Below are 19,020 nucleotides of genomic sequence, written 5' to 3' on the forward strand. Positions count from 1 at the left end.
AAATTTTGGAAAATGACAAACTACTGGGCGACTCTGAACACACATTCCCACATCCCTGAACTAACATTTAGAAACATTGTACTGTTAGATTTTGGGGATGTCCCAAGACAACTTAAGATATTCACCTCTAACATAGTTTTGGTAGCCAGGCGTTTAATATTCCAAAACTGGCTCAAACGTAATCCACCTACTGTAACACAGCTGAGACAGACATTGCTTAACCAAATGTTTATCGAACAATCAGACGGTCTAGGTGACATGACTAAGAGAGTTAAATCTTTCGTCACTAAGTGGGAACCCTTCATACACACACTCCCAACAGCGCTACAAAAGATCATTATAACACCATTTAAAAACACGGAGTACATACTTGAAGCCAATTTGAGAGGGGAGTGGGTATTCGACTAGCTAGGAACTGAAGGAGGGGGGAGAAGAGGTGAGCAATCCGAGTTGGCAAATATTATTGTTTAATTAGGTTATTAGAATCTGTTTGTCTTGTTTGTATGTTACAAAAAGTGCCCTAAGGGAGGACTAAATCATGCTACACAGGTCTAGTTACTCTATTGAATGGTATCGTATTCACCATGTAAGCCTTAGCTGCCCTATAGCTAGGGGCACAATTGGTTCAAACTAGTCTCTCTTGTTGAAAAGAATGTTGTTGAATTATCATTTGATGGTTGTACTGCATATATGTTGTAATGGTCTTCCTGAACGTGGCACACAAAAATAAAGATATTTAAAAAAAAAAATTACCACATCCCTATCTTAAAATAAATTTAAACTTACCTGTAGAATTAAAATAAACTATTTTTAAACTATTAATTAACCTACCCTAACTATTATCCTACACTTAAACTACCAATTAAAGTAACTAAATTAACTAAATTACATATTAAAAAAACCTTAAATCTACTATTTAACCTTATTAAAAATTACTAAACTACAAAAAAAATAAACGCTAACTTACAAAAAAAAAAAAAAAAAAAATTACGAAAAACATAATTTATGTAAGAACTTACCTGATAAATTCATTTCTTTCATATTAGCAAGAGTCCATGAGCTAGTGACGTATGGGATATACATTCCTACCAGGAGGGGCAAAGTTTCCCAAACCTTAAAATGCCTATAAATACACCCCTCACCACACCCACAATTCAGTTTAACGAATAGCCAAGAAGTGGGGTGATAAGAAAAAAGTGCGAAAGCATATAAAATAAGGAATTGGAATAATTGTGCTTTATACAAAAAAATCAAAACCACCACAAAAAAGGGCGGGCCTCATGGACTCTTGCTAATATGAAAGAAATGAATTTATCAGGTAAGTTCTTACATAAATTATGTTTTCTTTCATGTAATTAGCAAGAGTCCATGAGCTAGTGACGTATGGGATAATGATTACCCAAGATGTGGATCTTTCCACACAAGAGTCACTAGAGAGGGAGGGATAAAATAAAGACAGCCAATTCCTGCTGAAAATAATCCACACCCAGAATAAAATTTTTAATGAAAAAACATAAGCAGAAGATTCAAACTGAAACCACTGCCTGAAGTACGTTTCTACCAAAAACTGCTTCAGAAGAAGAAAACACATCAAAATGGTAGAATTTAATAAAAGTATGCAAAGAGGACCAAGTTGCTGTTTTGCAAATCTGATCAACCGAAGCTTCATTCTTAAACGCCCAGGAAGTAGAAACTAACCTAGTAGAATGAGCTGTAATCCTTTAAGGCGGAGTGTTACCCGACTCAACATAGGCATGATGAAATAAAGATTTCAACCAAGATGCCAAAGAAATGGCAGAAGCTTTCTGGTCTTTTCTAGAACCGGAAAAGATGACAAATAGACTAGAAGTCTTTCGGAAAGACTTAATAGCTTCAACATAATATTACAAAGCTCTAACAGCATCCAAAGAATGCAATGATTTCTCCTTAGAATTCATAGGATTAGGACATAATGAAGGAACCACAATTTCTCTACTAATGTTGTTAGAATTCACAACCTTAGGTAAAAAATTCAAAAGAAGTTCGCAGCACCGCCTTATCCTGATGCAAAATCAGAAAAGGAGACTCACAAAAAAGAGTAGATAATTCAGAGACTCTTCTGGCAGAAGAGATGGCCAAAGAAACAAAACTTTCCAAGAAAGTAATATAATGACCAAAGAACGCATGGGTTCAAAAGGAGGAGCTTGAAGAGCCCCCAGAACCAAATTCAAACTCCAAGGAGGAGAAATTGACTTAATGACAGGTGTTATACGAACCAAAGCTTGTACAAAACAATGAATATCAGGAAGATTAGCAATCCTTCTGTGAAAAAGAACAGAAAGAGCAGAGATTTGTCTTTCAAGAAACTTGCGGACAAACCTTTATCTAAACCATCCTGAAGAAATATAAGTCTTCCAGACTCTATAATATATCTCTCTAGATACAGATTTACGAGCCTGTCACATAGTATCAATCACAGAGTCAGAGAAACCTCTTTGACCAAGAATCAAGCGTTCAAACTCCACACCTTAAAATTAAGGTTTTGAGATCCTGATGGAAAAAAGAACCTTGAGACAGAAAGACTGGTCTTAACGGAAGAGTCCACAGCTGGCAAGAGGCCATCTGGACAAGATCCGCATACCAAAACCTGTGAGGCCATGCTGGAGCTACCAGCAGGACAAACGAGCATTCCTTTAGAATATTGGAGAATACCCTTGGAAGAAGAACTAGAGGCGGAAAGATATAGGCAGGATGACACTTGTAAGGAAGAGATAATGCATCCACTGCCTCCGCCCGAGGATCCCTGGATCCGGACAGATACCAGGGAAGTTTCTTGTTTAGATGAGAAGCCATCAGATCTATTTCTGGGAGTTCCCACATTTGAACAATCTGAGGAAATACCTCTGGGTGAAGACCATTCGCCCAGGTGCAACGTTTGGCGACTGAGATAATCCGCTTTCCAATTGTCCATACCTGGGATATGAACCGCAGAGATTAGACAGGAGCTGGATTCCGCCCAAACCAAAATTCGAGATACTTCTTTCATAGCCAGAGGACTGTGAGTCCCTCCTTGATGATTGATGTATGCCACAGTTGTGACATTGTCTATCTGAAAACAAATGAACAACTCTCTCTTCAGAAGAGGCCAAGACTGAAGAGCTCTGAAATTGCACGGAGTTCCAAAATATTGATCGGAAATCTCACCTCCTGAGATTCCCAAACCCCTTGTGCCGTCAGATACCCCCACACAGCTCCCCAACCTGTAAGACTTGCATCTGTTGAGATTATAGTCCAGGTCGGAAGAACAAAGAAGCCCCCTGAACTAAACGATGGTGATCTGTCCACCATGTCAGAGAGTGTCGTATAATCGGTTTAAAGATATTAATTGAGATATCTTTGAGTAATCCCTGCACCATTGGTTCAGCATACAGAGCTGAAGAGGTCGCATGTGAAAACGAGCAAAGGAGATCGCATCTGATGCGGCAGTCCTAAGACCTAAAATTTCCATGCATAAGGCTACCAAAGGGAATAATTGTGACTGAAGGTTTTGACAAGCTGAAATCAATGTTAACTTCTCTTGTCTGACAAGGACAGAGTCATAGACACTGAATCTATTCTAGAAACCTAAAAAGGTTACCCTTGTCTGAGGAATCAATGAACTGATTAGTAAATTGATCCTCCAACCATGAACTTGAAGAAACAACACAAGTCGATTCGTATGAGATTCTTCGAAAATGAGAAGACTGAGCAAGTACCCAGTTATCGTCCAATAAGGAAATACCAAAACCCTGTTCTCTGATTACAGAAAGAAGGGCACCGAGAACCTTTGAAAAAAATTCTTGGAACTGAGGCTAGGCCAAACGGTCGAGCCACAAAACTGGTAATGCTTGTCTAAAAAGAGAATCTCAGACACTAAAAGTGATCTGGATGAATCGGAATATGCAGATACACATCCTGTAAATCTATTGTAGACATATAATGCCCTTGCTAAACAAAAGGCAGGACAGTCCTACAGAAACTGAATGTTGGTATCCTTACATAACGATTCAATATTGATAGATCCGGAACTGGTCTGAAGGAATTGACCTTCTTTGGTACAATGAAGAGATAAAATAAAACCCCAGCCCCTGTTCCAGAACTGGAACTGGCATAATTACTCCAGCCAACTCTAGATCTGAAACACATTTCAGAAATGCTGAGCCTTTGCTGTGTTAACTGGGACACGGGAAAGAAAAAAATCTCTTAGCAGGAGGCCTTAACTGAAGCCAATTCTGTACCTTTCTGAAACAATGTTCTGAAACCAGAAATTGAGAACGGAATTGATCAAAATTGAAGAAAACGTAATCTGCCCCATACCAGCTGAGCTGGAATAAGGTCCGCACCTTCATGGGTACTTAGGAGCTGGCTATAGGTTTTCTATAAGGCTTGGATATAGTCCAAACTGAAAATAGTTTCCAAACTGATACCGCTCCTGAGGATGAAGGATCAGGCTTTTGTTCTTTATTGTGAGGAAAGGAACGAAAATGATTATTAGACCTAAATTTACCTTAGATTTTTTATCTTTTGGTAAAAAAGTTCCCTTCCTTCCAGAAACAGCTGAAATAATAATTTATTACCCTGGAAAGAAAAGGAAAGCAAAGGTGACTTAGAAGACATATCAGCATTCCAAGTTTAATCCATAAAGCTTTTCTAGCTAAAATAGCTAGAGACATATACCTGACATCAACTCTAATGATATCAAAAGATGGTATCACCAATAAAATTATTAGCATGATATAGAATAATAATAATGCTATAAAATTATGATCTGTTACTTGTTGCGCTAAAGCTTCTAACCAAAAAGTTGAAGCTGCAGCAACATCCGCAAAAAATATAGCAGGTCTAAGAAGATTACCTGAACATAAGTAAGCTTTACTTAGAAAGGATTCAATTTTCCTATCTAAAGGATCCTTAAATAAATTACTATCTGCCGTAGGAATAGTAGCACATTTAGCAGGAGTAGAGACAGCCCCATAATCTTAGGGATTTTGTCCCAAAAAAACTCTAATCTGTCAGATGGCACAGGATATAATTGCTTAAACGTTTAGAAGGAGTAAAAGAATTACCCAAATTATTCCATTCCCTGGAAATTACTTCAGAAATAGCATCAGGGAGATTAAACACTTCTGGAATAACTACAGGAGATTTAAAAACCTTATTTAAACGTTTAGATTTAGTATCAAGAGGACCAGAATCCTCTATTTCTAATGCAATTAATACTTCTTTAAATAAAGAACGAATAAATTCCATCTTGAACAAATACAAAGATTTATCAGTATCAACCTCTGAGACAGAAACCTCTGAACCAGAAGAACCATTATCAGTATCAGAATGATGATGTTCATTTAAAAATTGATCTGAAAAAAGAGAAGTTTTAAAAGACTTTTATGTAAACTAGAAGGAGAAATAACAGACATAGCCTTCTTAATGGATTTTAAAAAATAAAATCTCTTATGTTTATCAGGAACACTCTGAAAATTAGATGTTGATGGAACAGCAACAGGTAATGTAACAGTACTAAAGGAAATTTTATCTGCATTAATAAGTTTGTCATGACATGCAATACAAACAACAGCTGGAGAAACAGATACCAAAAATTATAGCAGATACACTTAGCTTGGTAGCTCCAGCACTAGACAGCGATTTTCCTGTAGTATCTTCTGACTCAGATGCAACGTGAGACATCTTGCAATATGTAAGAGAAAAAACAACATATAAAGCAAAATTGATCAAATTCCTTAAATGACAGTTTCAGGAATGGGAAAAAAAATGCCAAAGAACAAGCTTCTAGCAACCAGAAGCAATGAAAAAAAAAGACTTAAATAATGTGGAGACAAAAGCGACGCCCTTATTTTTTAGCGCCAAATAAGACGCCCACATCATTTGGCGCCTAAATGCTTTTGGCGCCAAAAATGACGCCACATCCGGAACACCGACATTTTTGGCGCAAAATAACGTCAAAAAATGACGCAACTTCTGGCGACACGTATGACGCCGGAAACGGAAAAAGAATTTTTGCGCCAAAAAAGTCTGCGCCAAGAATGACGCAATAAAATGAAGCATTTTCAGCCCCCGCGAGCCTAACAGCCCACAGGAAAAAAAGAGTCAAATTTTTGAAGGTAAGAAAAAATGATTAATTCAAATGCATTTATCCCAAATATGAAACTGACTGTCTGAAAAAATAAGGAAAGTTGAACATTCTGAGTCAAGGCAAATAAATGTTTGAATACATATATTTAGAACTTTATAAATAAAGTGCCCAACCATAGCTTAGAGTGTCACAGAAAATAAGATTTACTTACCCCAGGACACTCATCTACATGTTTGTAGAAAGCCAAACCAGTACTGAAACGAGAATCAGCAGAGGTAATGGTATATATAAGAGTATATCGTCGATCTGAAAAGGGAGGTAAGAGATGAATCTCTACGACCGATAACAGAGAACCTATGAAATAGACCCCGTAGAAGGAGATCACTGCATTCAAATAGGCAATACTCTCCTCACATCCCTCTGACATTCACTGCACGCTGAGAGGAAAACCGGGCTCCAACTTGCTGCGGAGCGCATATCAACGTAGAATCTAGCACAAACTTACTTCACCACCTCCATCGGAGGCAAAGTTTGTAAAACTGAATTGTGGGTGTGGTGAGGGGTGTATTTATAGGCATTTTAAGGTTTGGGAAACTTTGCCCCTCCTGGTAGGAATGTATATCCCATACGTCACTAGCTCATGGACTCTTGCTAATTACATGAAAGAAAAACACACACCACATTATAAAAAATAAAAAAGAATTACACCTATTCTAATAGCCCTATAAAAATAAAAAAGCCCCCCAAAATAAAAAAAAAACCTAGCCTACACTAAACTACCAATGGCCCTTAAAAGGACCTTTTGTGGGGCATTGCCCCAAAGAAATCAGCTCTTTTACCTGTAAAAAAAATACAAACGCCCCCCAACAGAAAAACCCACCACCCCCAGAACCAAACCCCCCCCCCAAATAAAAACCCTATCTAAAATAACCTAAGCTCCCCATTGCTCTGAAAAGGGCATTTGTATGGGCATTGCTCTTAAAAGGGCATTTAGCTCTTTTACTGCCCAGACCATACTCTAAAAATAAAACCCACCCAAAAAACCATTAAATAAACCTAACACTAACTCCAGACGATCCACTTACAGTTCTTGAAGTTCCGATAGAAGGATCCATCCAGCCGGCAAGAAGTCTTCATCTGGACTGCAAAAAGTCTTTATCCGGGCGGCCTCTTCCATCTTCATCCATCCGGCGAAGTCTTCATCCAGACGGCATAGAGCGGGTCCATCCTGAAGACATCCGGCGCAGAGGTCCTCTTCAATACGGTCGACGCCGTAAACTGGAACTTGAATGCAAGTGACGTCATCCAAGATGGCGTCCCTTGCATTCCTATTGGCTGAAAGGTTCCAATCAGCCAATAGGATTAGAGCTGCTAAAATCCTATTGGCTGTTCCAATCAGCCAATAGGATTTGAGCAGCTCTCATCCTATCAGCCAATAGGATGAAAGCTAATAACTAACTAACTAGGAGGGGTTAATAACTTTATTTAGGTGGCGGCGGGGTCCGGGAGAGACAGGATAGGGGTTAATAACTTTATTTAGGTGGCGGTGGGGTCGGGGAGCAGCAAGAAAGGGGTTAATAACTTTATTTAGGTGGTGGCGGGGTCCGGGATAGGGGTTAATAACTTTATTTAGGTGGCGGCAGGGTCGGGGAGCAGCAAGATAGGGGTTAATAACTTTATTTAGGTGGCGGTGGGGTCCGGGAGCGGCGGGATAGGGTTTAAACATTTTAGTATAGTGGCGGCGTTTAGTGACAAGGTATAAATAAAATTGTTAAGAAGACAAATAGACGCGAGATCGATCACTGTTAGTCAACAGTCTGATGCTCATCGCCCCGTACTTGGTGTGCTGCTTTTTGACGGCTTTTTTTTTAATAAATATGGAGATCGGATTCAGGTCCGCGGCCGCGATGTTAGGCAAGTGTATTGGTGCCGTCGAATTCAAAAAAGTTGACGGCTTGATAGATATCCCCCTATAAGTTTTGCAGCAGGCTCCGTTTGAGCCGATGCATTCTGTGGATATAAAGTTGTTATCTTTCCACTAGGGCTGTCTCCTCTTCTTGGGCTTTCAAAAATGAAGCTTCTGTTGAACAGATTTGCAAGGTGGCAATGTGGTCCTCTCTGCATACTTTTTCCAAATTCTACAAATGTGATACTTTTGCCTCGACTGAGGCTTCCTTTGGGAGAAAGGTTCTTCAAGCGGTGGTGCCTTCTGTTTAGGTCCTCCTGCCTTTTTCTCCCTCCCTGTTCATTCCGTGTCCACTAGCTTGGGTATTGGTTCCCACTAGTAATTGGAATGACGTTGTGGACTCTCAGTGTCTTACCTGATACATTTCTTTCCGGATATGGAGAGTCCACGACCCCGTTCTCTTTTTAATTATAATCGGCAGTTTTTTTGAGTAAATCTCATGCACCTTTTCACTCTTGTGTTTCTTCTTTTTCCATTTTCCTTCGGCTGAATGACTGGGGATTAGGGGTAAGGGAAGTTACACTTAACAGCTTTGCTGGGTGCTCTTTGCCTCCTCCTGCTGACCAGGAGTTGAATTTCCCACTAGTAATTGGAATGACGTCATGGACTCTCCATGCCCGGAAATAAATACATTTATCAGGTAAGCATAAATTTTGTTTTTTATTTTAACAAATTAAGCTGCTATTGGATTACACACAAGTTTTAATTGCATGACTTAAGATAATTAATGTCTTTGTATAGTCTCTGTCATTTGTCAGTAAAATACTTCTAGTGCCCCGATTTAAAAATGTTGCATTTCTCAAATATACAGAACATTTCTTTTGGGTAAAAAAAAAGGTTGTGTTTTATTGATCATCATTTTTTGTACATGATTTTCCAAAATTATAGGTCACTTAACGAAATATCTAAAATATTGCAAAATACAAATAACATTGTCATCATATGTGATGTGTGTCAAAACATGCTATTCAGTTCACTGAAATTTTACAGTATTATAGTCAATGTATTTTTTTCTCTATATATACATAGAGAGTATAATGGAAACTTAACATTTTAGCATCTATGTATTCCAACCCCTACTGTGTACATAGCTTTTCTATAACCAGAACTTAAGTATAGGTGTACTGTGGGATTATGAGCAATTTGCATAGACAGGAAGATTCACTTATGAACTATCCAGTCTCAAAAAATCCTATTGTCTTCTATGAAACTTAATAAGCTGCTTAATAAAGTTTGCACACCTCTCTATCTTTTAATGGAAGATTTGCATAGAATAATATAGGAATTGGTGAGACTGGAAGTACTGTTAATAAATTTATCCCAGCGACTCAAACTCTCCAAACCCAGCGGTAGGATGAGACAGAGACATTAAGCTACATTACAAAAGGGACATTATACCCTAAATTGTTTTCTCTGTAGAAAAGCTATATGAACAGGAGACAATAGTACTAATTAATCTCCCAGTGGGGTAGGCCATCATTTGCATTTCAATACCTAACACAGATAACAATAGCAGGTCTGCTTTACTTGCATGCTCAGCCCATTGTTATGGACATGTGCTGGAAAACAATAGGTGATGGTTTTAATGAGAAAAAAAACATCTATTTCAAATAGAGAAATAAATATGAAGTAACAATTCCCCATACACTTAACACTCTGCAGTAGGCATAACAAGTCATTTGGAACACATTTAGGGTGAAACAAATTATATAGTACAGCGTCCCTCTAAAAAAAGAACATTACTTTATGAATATGAAGTTGGATATTATTCTATGTACATACATTAAGCAGCGACTCTTTTGTGGACTGTTTAGTATAACTAACTAATGTGACTTGTTTGTAATCTATCGCTTGTTAATGATTATTTAATATTTGCACTGTACCTATTACCTCACTAGTATAGTGTATAATCTTTTTTTTTTTGTTTAAAACATTTGAAATAAAATAACATTATATACAACCTAACAGTCATAAGGTTTGCATGGCTATAAATCCTTACAAGGGGACAGAATGAGATCATGTACTGCCTGACTATTTGTCCGAAAGCTGGAGTTGCTCAGTATTCAGAATTACTGTAAATTAAAGGGATACTGAACCCAAATGTTTTCTTTCATGATTCAGATAGAGCAGCAATTTTAAGCAGAGATGACAAAAATACCAGCCGGAGGTGCGCTTGTGGCTGTAAACAGATGGAGAGAAAAGTCCGTGATAGGCCGCACTCTTAGTAGATAGATGATTCAAAGAAGACCTGTAGAGGAAAGACAGAGGCGCCACATCGAGTAGTACAGTCTAATAGATCAGGCAATAGGAGGATCCAGAGCCTCTAGTAGTGGCAACTCACCAGATGTAGCGGCACAACCGGAGTGCCGTCCAGTACAGCACGGGACCCACACAGTCGCCCGTATGACTCAGAGAGGCGTCAGGATGCGTCCGACGTAGAGGCAGCTGACCGGATGAGCCAATCGGGCGAGGCCAAAAAGGATGCAGTTCGAGTGAAGACCGCAAACTCAAATAGAAGTAAAAATCCAGGAGCACGGATAGTGTAAAAGTGTATACTTTATTTGTTACACAGAGAGTAGCAGTAGCGACGTGTTTCTCAGCAACAATAATGCTGTTTCATCAGGCTTTTTAATTTACTCCTATTATCAATTTTTCTTCGTTCTCTTGCTATCTTTATTTGAAAAAGCCAAAATGTAAGCTTACAAGTCGGCCCATCTTTGGTTTAGCAACTGGGTACAGCTTGCTGATTGGTGGCTAAATGCAACCAAGCGCTATCCAGGGTGCTGAACCAAAAATGGGCCGGCTTGTAAGCTTACATTCCTGCTTTTTCAAATAAAGATAGCAAGAGAACAAAAAAAATGATAATAGGAGTAAATTACAAAGCTGCATGCTCTATCTGAATCATGAAAGAAAAAAATTGGGATTAGTATCCCTTTAAGGAAAAACTGCTTGGCTTTAAATTAAGACAGATGCAGTTTGAGATTTTAGCTTGTATATCTTCTATCTCAGGCCAAATCATGGTTTCCCAACTCCTGTCTGAAGAACTAAAATTGAGGATAGATCAGATTTTTTAGGATGTCCAAAGTACAGCATAGGTGATATAATTATCCTAAATAGTCCTATAAATCCGCCATGCCCCTGTACTCCATGCCACCAAGCTGCAGTTAGATGGAGATACAAAAGCAACAAGAAAATATTCTAATACATTACACTATTTCAATACATTTTCACTATTACCTAAATATAAATATGTGTTTAAAACCTACAAATAATTAAACTCATCTTAGAAGGAGCAATACATTTCTGATCCAGAGCTGAACACAAGTAGCGGTTGGCGAGTACGCCCATAAGCTACTTGTGATTGGTTTGTGTTCAGTTCTTGATCACCTGTGTAGACAAGCAATTGATAATTATTATTTTTTTGGAAGGGTCTCTAGATAATAGATCTGTTCCTATTACATGTGGCTTACAAATGTAAACAAATACTCTAATTCTATGAATGAGTATATATATATATATCTATATATATATACAGGTGGCCCTCGGTTTACAACGGTTCAATTTGCACCGTTTCAGAATAACAACCTTTTTTTCAGTCATGTGACTGCTATTGAAAAGCATTGAGCAGCAGTGCATTGATTAAAATAGCCAGTAGGTGGAGCTGTTCGCTTGTTTTGCAGCAAAAATATGCAAGCCAAGCAAGCTGAAATTAACCAGTTTAACCAGACCTGAACTATCGAGCAGCTTGCAAAGGAACAAGATCTTCCTGTCTATAAATCAGTCCAGATTGGAATGCATAGAAAGAACTGTTTGCAGAAAAATGCAAGTGAAGTCTGTGTTGTGTGATAATTTTATTAGGTTTATCATGCTGTTTAGCAAATGTTTTTGTTCATTTAACTTAGTTTAATTATATATTCTGTGTTGTTTGATTATTTTAGTAGGTTTATAATGCTGTTTAGCATTTAAAGTCTTCATTTCAAAGCTTTAAAAATAATGTATTAGGTGTTACTTATGACAATTTTGAGAGGGGCCTGGAACCTAACTCCCTCACTTCCCATTGACTTACATTATAAACTGGGTTTCAATTTACAACGATTTCGATTTACAACCATTACTTCTGGAACCTAACCCCGGCGTAAACTGAGGGCTACCTGTATATATATAAACACAACACATGGAAAGTCTGGCACTCTCTTGCAAGCACACAGCTAAATTAAAAGCAAAATGTAAGAGTTAGTTACCGTATTTGGCCATGGTGATAGGCCCAGGACCACGTCAAGGTCTCTTCCTGCATGGGTCCCTAACCTACAGCCACACAATGCAAACAAGCGTGACACAGACCCTTTGGGGACGATTTATGAAGATACGGGCGGACATGATCCACTGTAGCAGATACATTCCGACAGCATACGCTGTCTGCATTTATCATTGCACAAGCATTTAGTGTGAAATGCTTTTGCAATGCGCCCCCTGCAGATTCATGGCCAATTGGCCACTAGCAGGGGGTGTCAATCATCCTAATTGTATCCAATCGTGATGATTGCTGTCCGCCGCCTCGCTCGCGCAGAAACAGCTGCATTTACAGCTTCATAAATCGTTCCCTTTGTAATTTTCTTAGACTCATACATGTATGTAGTGCAGGAAGGAGACAAATAGATAACCCATGTAAGACGGACAAAATGACAGTAGCAGAAAGACTGCTAAATGATGGGAAAAAGAATTGTTAATCCCTCCAAGCAAATTTGTGATTATATCCTAGTGTTCTGTTTTCACAAATAAATATTTTTATTGTTTAAGGACAGAAGTGTAATATTATACAATAAATAGACACTAGTGCAAACTCACAGCCATATTAAGTTCAGACATGGAGCAGACTCACAGTCGCGTTTAGAATATTATACACAAGATTGCAGACTCACAGCAATATTAAATGATTGAGAGACGTGAGTGCAGACTCACAGCAATATTAAATAATTGAGAGACGTGAGTGCAGACTCACTGCAATATCAAGTTAATGGGAGACGTGAGTGCAGACTCACAGCAATATTAAATGATTGAGAGACGTGAGTGCAGACTCACTGCAATATCAAGTTAATGAGAGACGTGAGTGCAGACTCACAGCCATCAGTAAGTGCAGAAGGTGCATCTTCAGACACATATAGTGTCTATATTTACTGTAATATGTGACCACACCAGGTAGGGGAGACAGCCAAGCGCACAAAAGAATCTATTTTATCTAAATATCCAGCAGTATCAGAAGGCTATACTCAGCAGACATTTATACAACCGCTTATTCACAGTGCTGGGATACTAAACAGGAAGTTCTGCAAGTAGCAAAGGGTACAGAAAATAGTAACCCAGATACCATTAAATAAACATTTCCTTCACGTTATGGCACATGGTTTTCAGCAATACCACATGCTCTCCTCACTCTTGCAGTCTTGCTATCTTAGGTGCTGAGGTAGATCCGTATGCGTTGGGTAATTTCGCCACGGCACAGAGGACAGGAGTGAAGAGCATCTCCACAGGGGGCGCAGCAACACACATGCCCGCAGGTCAGGAAGATGATCTGAGACTGGTGGGGAAGAGAGAGAAGTCATGAAAAGCATATTCAGGCCATTAAATTAACATGAAAGAGTTACACTATCATTAATTAGTCTGAAAGCTGACTATGAAAGCTGACTTTATTTTGAAGCTGACCTGTGTTTGGACCTACAGGGAACTCCACTTTCTCCAGCATTCACAATGAATCAACCAAAGTTTTTATAGCCATACATAGGGCTGGTTAAGGCCATTCATGTTCAAATGTGATCACTATTGTAGTGGAGACAGGGGCAAACAATACGAGATGTAGCAGCTGCAAAAGTACCAATGCTCACAACAGCAGGAGGTCCAACAGGCCACCTGTAGCCCATCTAGTACCCCATCTAATTTCATAATGTAGCCCATCTAGTGCCATAGTGTAGCCCATCTAGAACCCCATCTAATTTCATAGTGTAGCCCATCTAGTGCCATAGTGTAGCCCATCTAGAACCGCATCTAATGCCATAGTGTAGCCCATCTAGTGCCATAGTGTAGCCCATCTAGAATCCTATCTAGTGCCATAGGGCTCGATTTATCAAGCTATGGCAGACAGGGGCGTACATATGTGCCCCAGCTCACCTCTAGCGGACTGAATTCCCCTGGCGAGATTTAACATTGCATGAGAATGCTATTTTGCGCTTGCATGCAATGCTGCCCCCTGCCTGGGTGTGATTGGCTGAGCTGTCAATCTCCCTGGTTGGACGAGACCGGGGAGATTGAAATTCTCCACCTAAGAGGTGGAAAAGAGTTAGGGAAGCAGCGGTCTGATGACCACTGCTTGATAAATATGGACTATAGGTTCTCTTGTGAGAACCTGCAGTTGTAATGAGTCGAAGCCTTTGATAAATCGAGGCCATAGTATAGTCCATCTAGAACCTTATCTAGTGCCCTAGTGTAGTCCATCCAGTGCCCTAATGTAGCCCATTTAATACCCCTTCTAGTGGCATAGTATACCTCATCTAGTGCCCTAGTGTAGCCCATTTAGTACCCCTTCTAGGCCATAGTATACCTCATCTAGTGCCGTAGTGTAGCCCATCTAGAACCCTATCTAGTGCCATATTGTAGGCCATTTAGTACAACGTCTATTGCCATAGTGTACCTCATCTAATGCCATAGTGTAGCCTACTGCCTCCATGAACAAGATTTATCAAGTGCAAGGAGAATTCTCCGGGTAATTCTCCGCTTGCCTTTAGAAAAGAACATCTGTGTGCTCAAATTTATCAAAGCTAGTAGCTTTGTTAACGTCCCTCTTCGAAAAACAGTCATGGAAAAAAATAGATCTGTCTCCATTATTTTGCAATTCTATTTTTGCTCTTCTTTTTATATGTTATTTTTGTGCCTTTTTATATATTATTTCTGCACTCCAATACACATTAATATCGCGCAGTGTTTTGTATTATTTTTTAATCTTGTTGAGCCTTTTTTTTTTGTAACATTGCTTCTACATCTGGTATAGAAAAAGATTTTGAATGCTGTTCTCCACAGTAGTTATGGAGAACTTTAAAGCACGCATTTGTCAGTCCGCTATAGGAGAAAAGAAATTATACATTTTTAGGGTACATATGCGCCAAGGAGAACGGGAACAGCGTGGGAGAATTTTACAGTCGAATTTGCCCAATTTTAGGCGCATTTTTGAATGATAAATAGGGGCATTTATTTGTGTGCGCATTTTTAGTGGCAAATATAGGAGAATAGCAATGATAAATCTTGCCCCATATGCTTACATGGAGAGTAGTATTACCACAATTGTAAACTGATATCTAATCTAAGGTTCATTCGTAAAGCATGAAAACCAACATTACAAACCCTGCTATATAGGGCTAGATTTATTAAAGCTGAGGCGTACAGGGGCGTATATACGCGCCCCTGTATGCCTCAGCTCGCCTGTGGCGGGGCGAAATTACCCGCAGGTATTCGCTATTGCACACAAGCGCAATTTTGCGCTTGCGTGCAATCCCGCCCCCTGCCCGCGCACAGCCAATCAAGCGCGGGCAGGAGCTGTCAATCTCCTCGGTCTGACTAGACCGAGGAGATTGAATTTCGCAACCTTAGAGGTGGCGAATAGGTTAGGGAAGCGGCGGTCTGGTGACCGCTGCTTGATAAATACGGCGAGCAAGTTCTTATGAGAATTTGCAGCCGTAGGGCTTTAATAAATCTAGCCCATAATCAGTTCACAACAAAGGCCTGTAGGAGATCAAAGACAATAATATATATCAGCTAGTGACTTTATCAAACACCACTCTCTACATTTACCAAGCTGTGTTAGTGCTTCTTTTTCCTGCTATTGAGTATAAATGCTAGGTTATTAACGTCAATGTGTAATGCACAGAATTTTAACTGCAATACTTTTTTTATACGTGGAGCCCCAAACGGTGAATGCACGATTGGTTGAAGACAATTACCTCTTGTTCCATGCAGACCACACACTCAGACTGTCTGTCCTCCATCTGCGCTACGGGTGCTGTAGGAGTCGTTGGACTGGGCAAGTTTGCTGGAAGTTTGCTAGGCTCCTCAAGTCGAAATTTATCCACAGTCTTAGGAAGATCTGCAAACAGATAAAAAAAAAAGCCATTTCTGTGAAATAAGAGGTAGCACCAGCCAATAAATATTTCCTAGACTAAAACATTCCAACACTATGTGGAAGGGGCATATACAGTATCTTTGATACAACAATCAAAATTATTTGAAAGCTTTTCTGCACAAATAAAACAAATGATCTGAAGTCTATATAATATATGTTCAACACTGCAAAGACGTCACATGCCGGTACTATTTATATTCTCCCTCTTACAATCTTATTTACAAATAGGTATTCAGATGCAGGTTTCTACTCCAACTTGTCTTCTGGAGAGAGTCTCTGAGGTCTAAGCATAAAGTAATTTGTCATAATGAGATACGGTGAAGCGATTCAGATTATTTTTTATTTAAAGGACCAGTAATGTAAATACAGTAGATTTGCATAATCAACAGAGGCATGATAAAAAGACAATACAATAGCACTTAGCCTGAACATCAAATGAGTAGCAGCTTTTTTTCTGACAAATTTCAAAGTTATGTCAATTTCCACTCCCCCTGTATTATGTGACAGCCATTAGCCAATCACAAATGCATATATACGTATATTCTGTAAATTCTTGCACATGCTCAGTTGGAGCTGGTGACTCAAAGTGTAAATAGAACTATTCTATAAATTCTTGCACATGCTCAGTTGGAGCTGGTGACTCAAAGTGTAAATATAATAAGAACGTGTACATTTTTTTATTTTTATTTTGTTTTACTTTTATTGTGTGTTTATTTAAGTGGTTTAGTATAAAAAAAAAAAAATTTGAGACACAGACTTCCTCACAACACATGGATTCAGTCTCTTTAACATCACGACAGACATCCTCAGATGTAAAAGAGATATATCTGAGTCAGTTCACAAGACTTTTGCCCTTTCTACTGAATTTGGTTCTCATGATTCAGCAGATAAAGGCCATTCAAAGATTTACATTTTTCACTCTCTTTTCATGAGAATCCTTAATACATATGTTACCTTATGTCTGTATTGTATATCTATGTTTTCATTTGATGTGTCTGTATTAATAAAAATAATTACAGAATAATAAGAATGTGCACATTTTGTTAATAGAAGTAAATTGAAAGGTTGTTTTAAAATTGCTGCTCTATATGAATCAATAAAGTTTAATTTTGACTCGAGTGTCCATTTATGCAGAAAGTGTCTGGTACATAAAATCAGCTGTTTCAAATGCAAGATAGAGTATTTGGATATCTCTGTTCCACTGAAACATCCTATGTCAATCTAGCTTGAAACAACATACATTCTGCTAACCTGTGAGTGTAGAATGTCTCTGTAGCAGATTGTACAACATATGGTGTGGGGGTTACAAATTGGCTCTACAGTACCTTTTGGGGTTGATTTATCAAAGGCTTTGTAAGCTTTTCGACCCCATATGACTGCAGGTTCTCACAAGAGAACCTGCACGCCGTATTTAACAAGCAGCAGTCATTAGACCGCTGCTTTCCTAACCTTTCGCCACTAAAGTGGTAAATTTCAATCTCCCCGGTATATTCCGACCGGGGAGATTGACAGCTCCTGCCCACGTAAGATTGGCTGTGCTCGGGCAGGGGGCAGGATTTCAAGTGCACGCAAAATATCGATCGTGTGCAATGCTGAATTCCGCCAGGGGAATTTAGCCCGCCAGAGGTGAGCTGCGGCGGACAGGGCCGCGTATGTGTGCCCCTGTCCGCCTCAGCTTAATAAATCGCCCCCTTTATGTGACTTACACCCCAAATATATTAATCTAATGGCCCGGCCAATAAAAGCAAATCTAGCAATATCTTCTATTTTAAGGTAGTACAACCCTGATCTGTAATTTTTGCAGGATACCATTGTAAATCTAGATAAGATATACAATGCTGGATTCATATTTCTGACGCCCCAGAAGTCCTTTTTTTGCGCCGCCTTTGGTCATTAAAGCTGACATTTATATTTCTAACAGTGATATGAGTATCACTGGGCAACTATAGAGTGGATAACTAAGTTTAATCACTTAGCCAGCCAAGTAGACAACAAAAGTCTCCTAATGAGAAATCTGTCCCTGTATATATATATATCATATTCATTATTGGTAATACAATACAGGCAATATCACCTCTTTTCAGTCTCTGGATCTCCTTTACCATTTCAATGATGGAAATCTGTAGTCCGACTTCTTGAACTCCAATCTAGAACACAAGAAATTGATATCAGGTATCTTTTTCATGCTACAAAAGCATCAGGAAAACTTACGGAAAACCTGCTCTTCTCTACAGCACCAGGAAGACAGATAAATTGCCCAAAACTAATTAAAAAAAATGTAAAAAACATTAAAATATTAATATGGACTAATAAAAAAAAATTCTGAGCTTAGTGTCTAGTGGGATAACTAGTCACCATTTTATATTATGGTATCTAGAGATTATGACTCCATTTAAAGAAGAATCTGTTTGTTTTACATTGGGGGCTGTAATTTAAATGCCCACCACCATGTATTACTATAAACCTGACATATAATGGGTAAATAAATTGCTAAAGGGACCAACTACTTTCTCCTGTTAAATAAGTGAGCTTGTGGGTGGATGAGTTTATGTTTTGGGCATGATGTTTCAGAGCCTTCTTGTTAGCTAACTAGAGGGTCACATGATCCTTCAATTGAAAGGAGGAAACTGTCCTCTTTCCAATAAGATGTTACATAGTTCATACTGTTTTATGTCCCTTTAACTAAGCCACCCATGCAACTTAGAGGACTAACAAGTTTCTAATAATAAAATGCAGCCAAAGCTTACTTGCAAAACGGTTCATTTTTTAACCCCTATTAAC

At 38.8% G+C, this 19,020-nt stretch overlaps 1 protein-coding gene across 1 annotated transcript in view; it reads right to left on the bottom strand.

Moving 5' to 3' along the window:
• Window positions 1-12,836: 12,836 nt before the first annotated feature.
• The window catches only part of LRSAM1 (leucine rich repeat and sterile alpha motif containing 1), a 93,675-nt gene continuing 87,491 nt past the window's right edge, over window positions 12,837-19,020 (bottom strand). Inside the window, 3 exon segments of the mRNA XM_053695849.1 lie at window positions 12,837-13,650; window positions 16,061-16,203; window positions 18,314-18,386. Coding sequence (XP_053551824.1) covers window positions 13,525-13,650; window positions 16,061-16,203; window positions 18,314-18,386 — 342 coding nt within the window. The 3' untranslated portion in view covers window positions 12,837-13,524.

Source organism: Bombina bombina, chromosome 12 (assembly GCF_027579735.1).
Source record: "Bombina bombina isolate aBomBom1 chromosome 12, aBomBom1.pri, whole genome shotgun sequence".
Classification (NCBI taxonomy): Eukaryota; Metazoa; Chordata; class Amphibia; order Anura; family Bombinatoridae; genus Bombina; species Bombina bombina.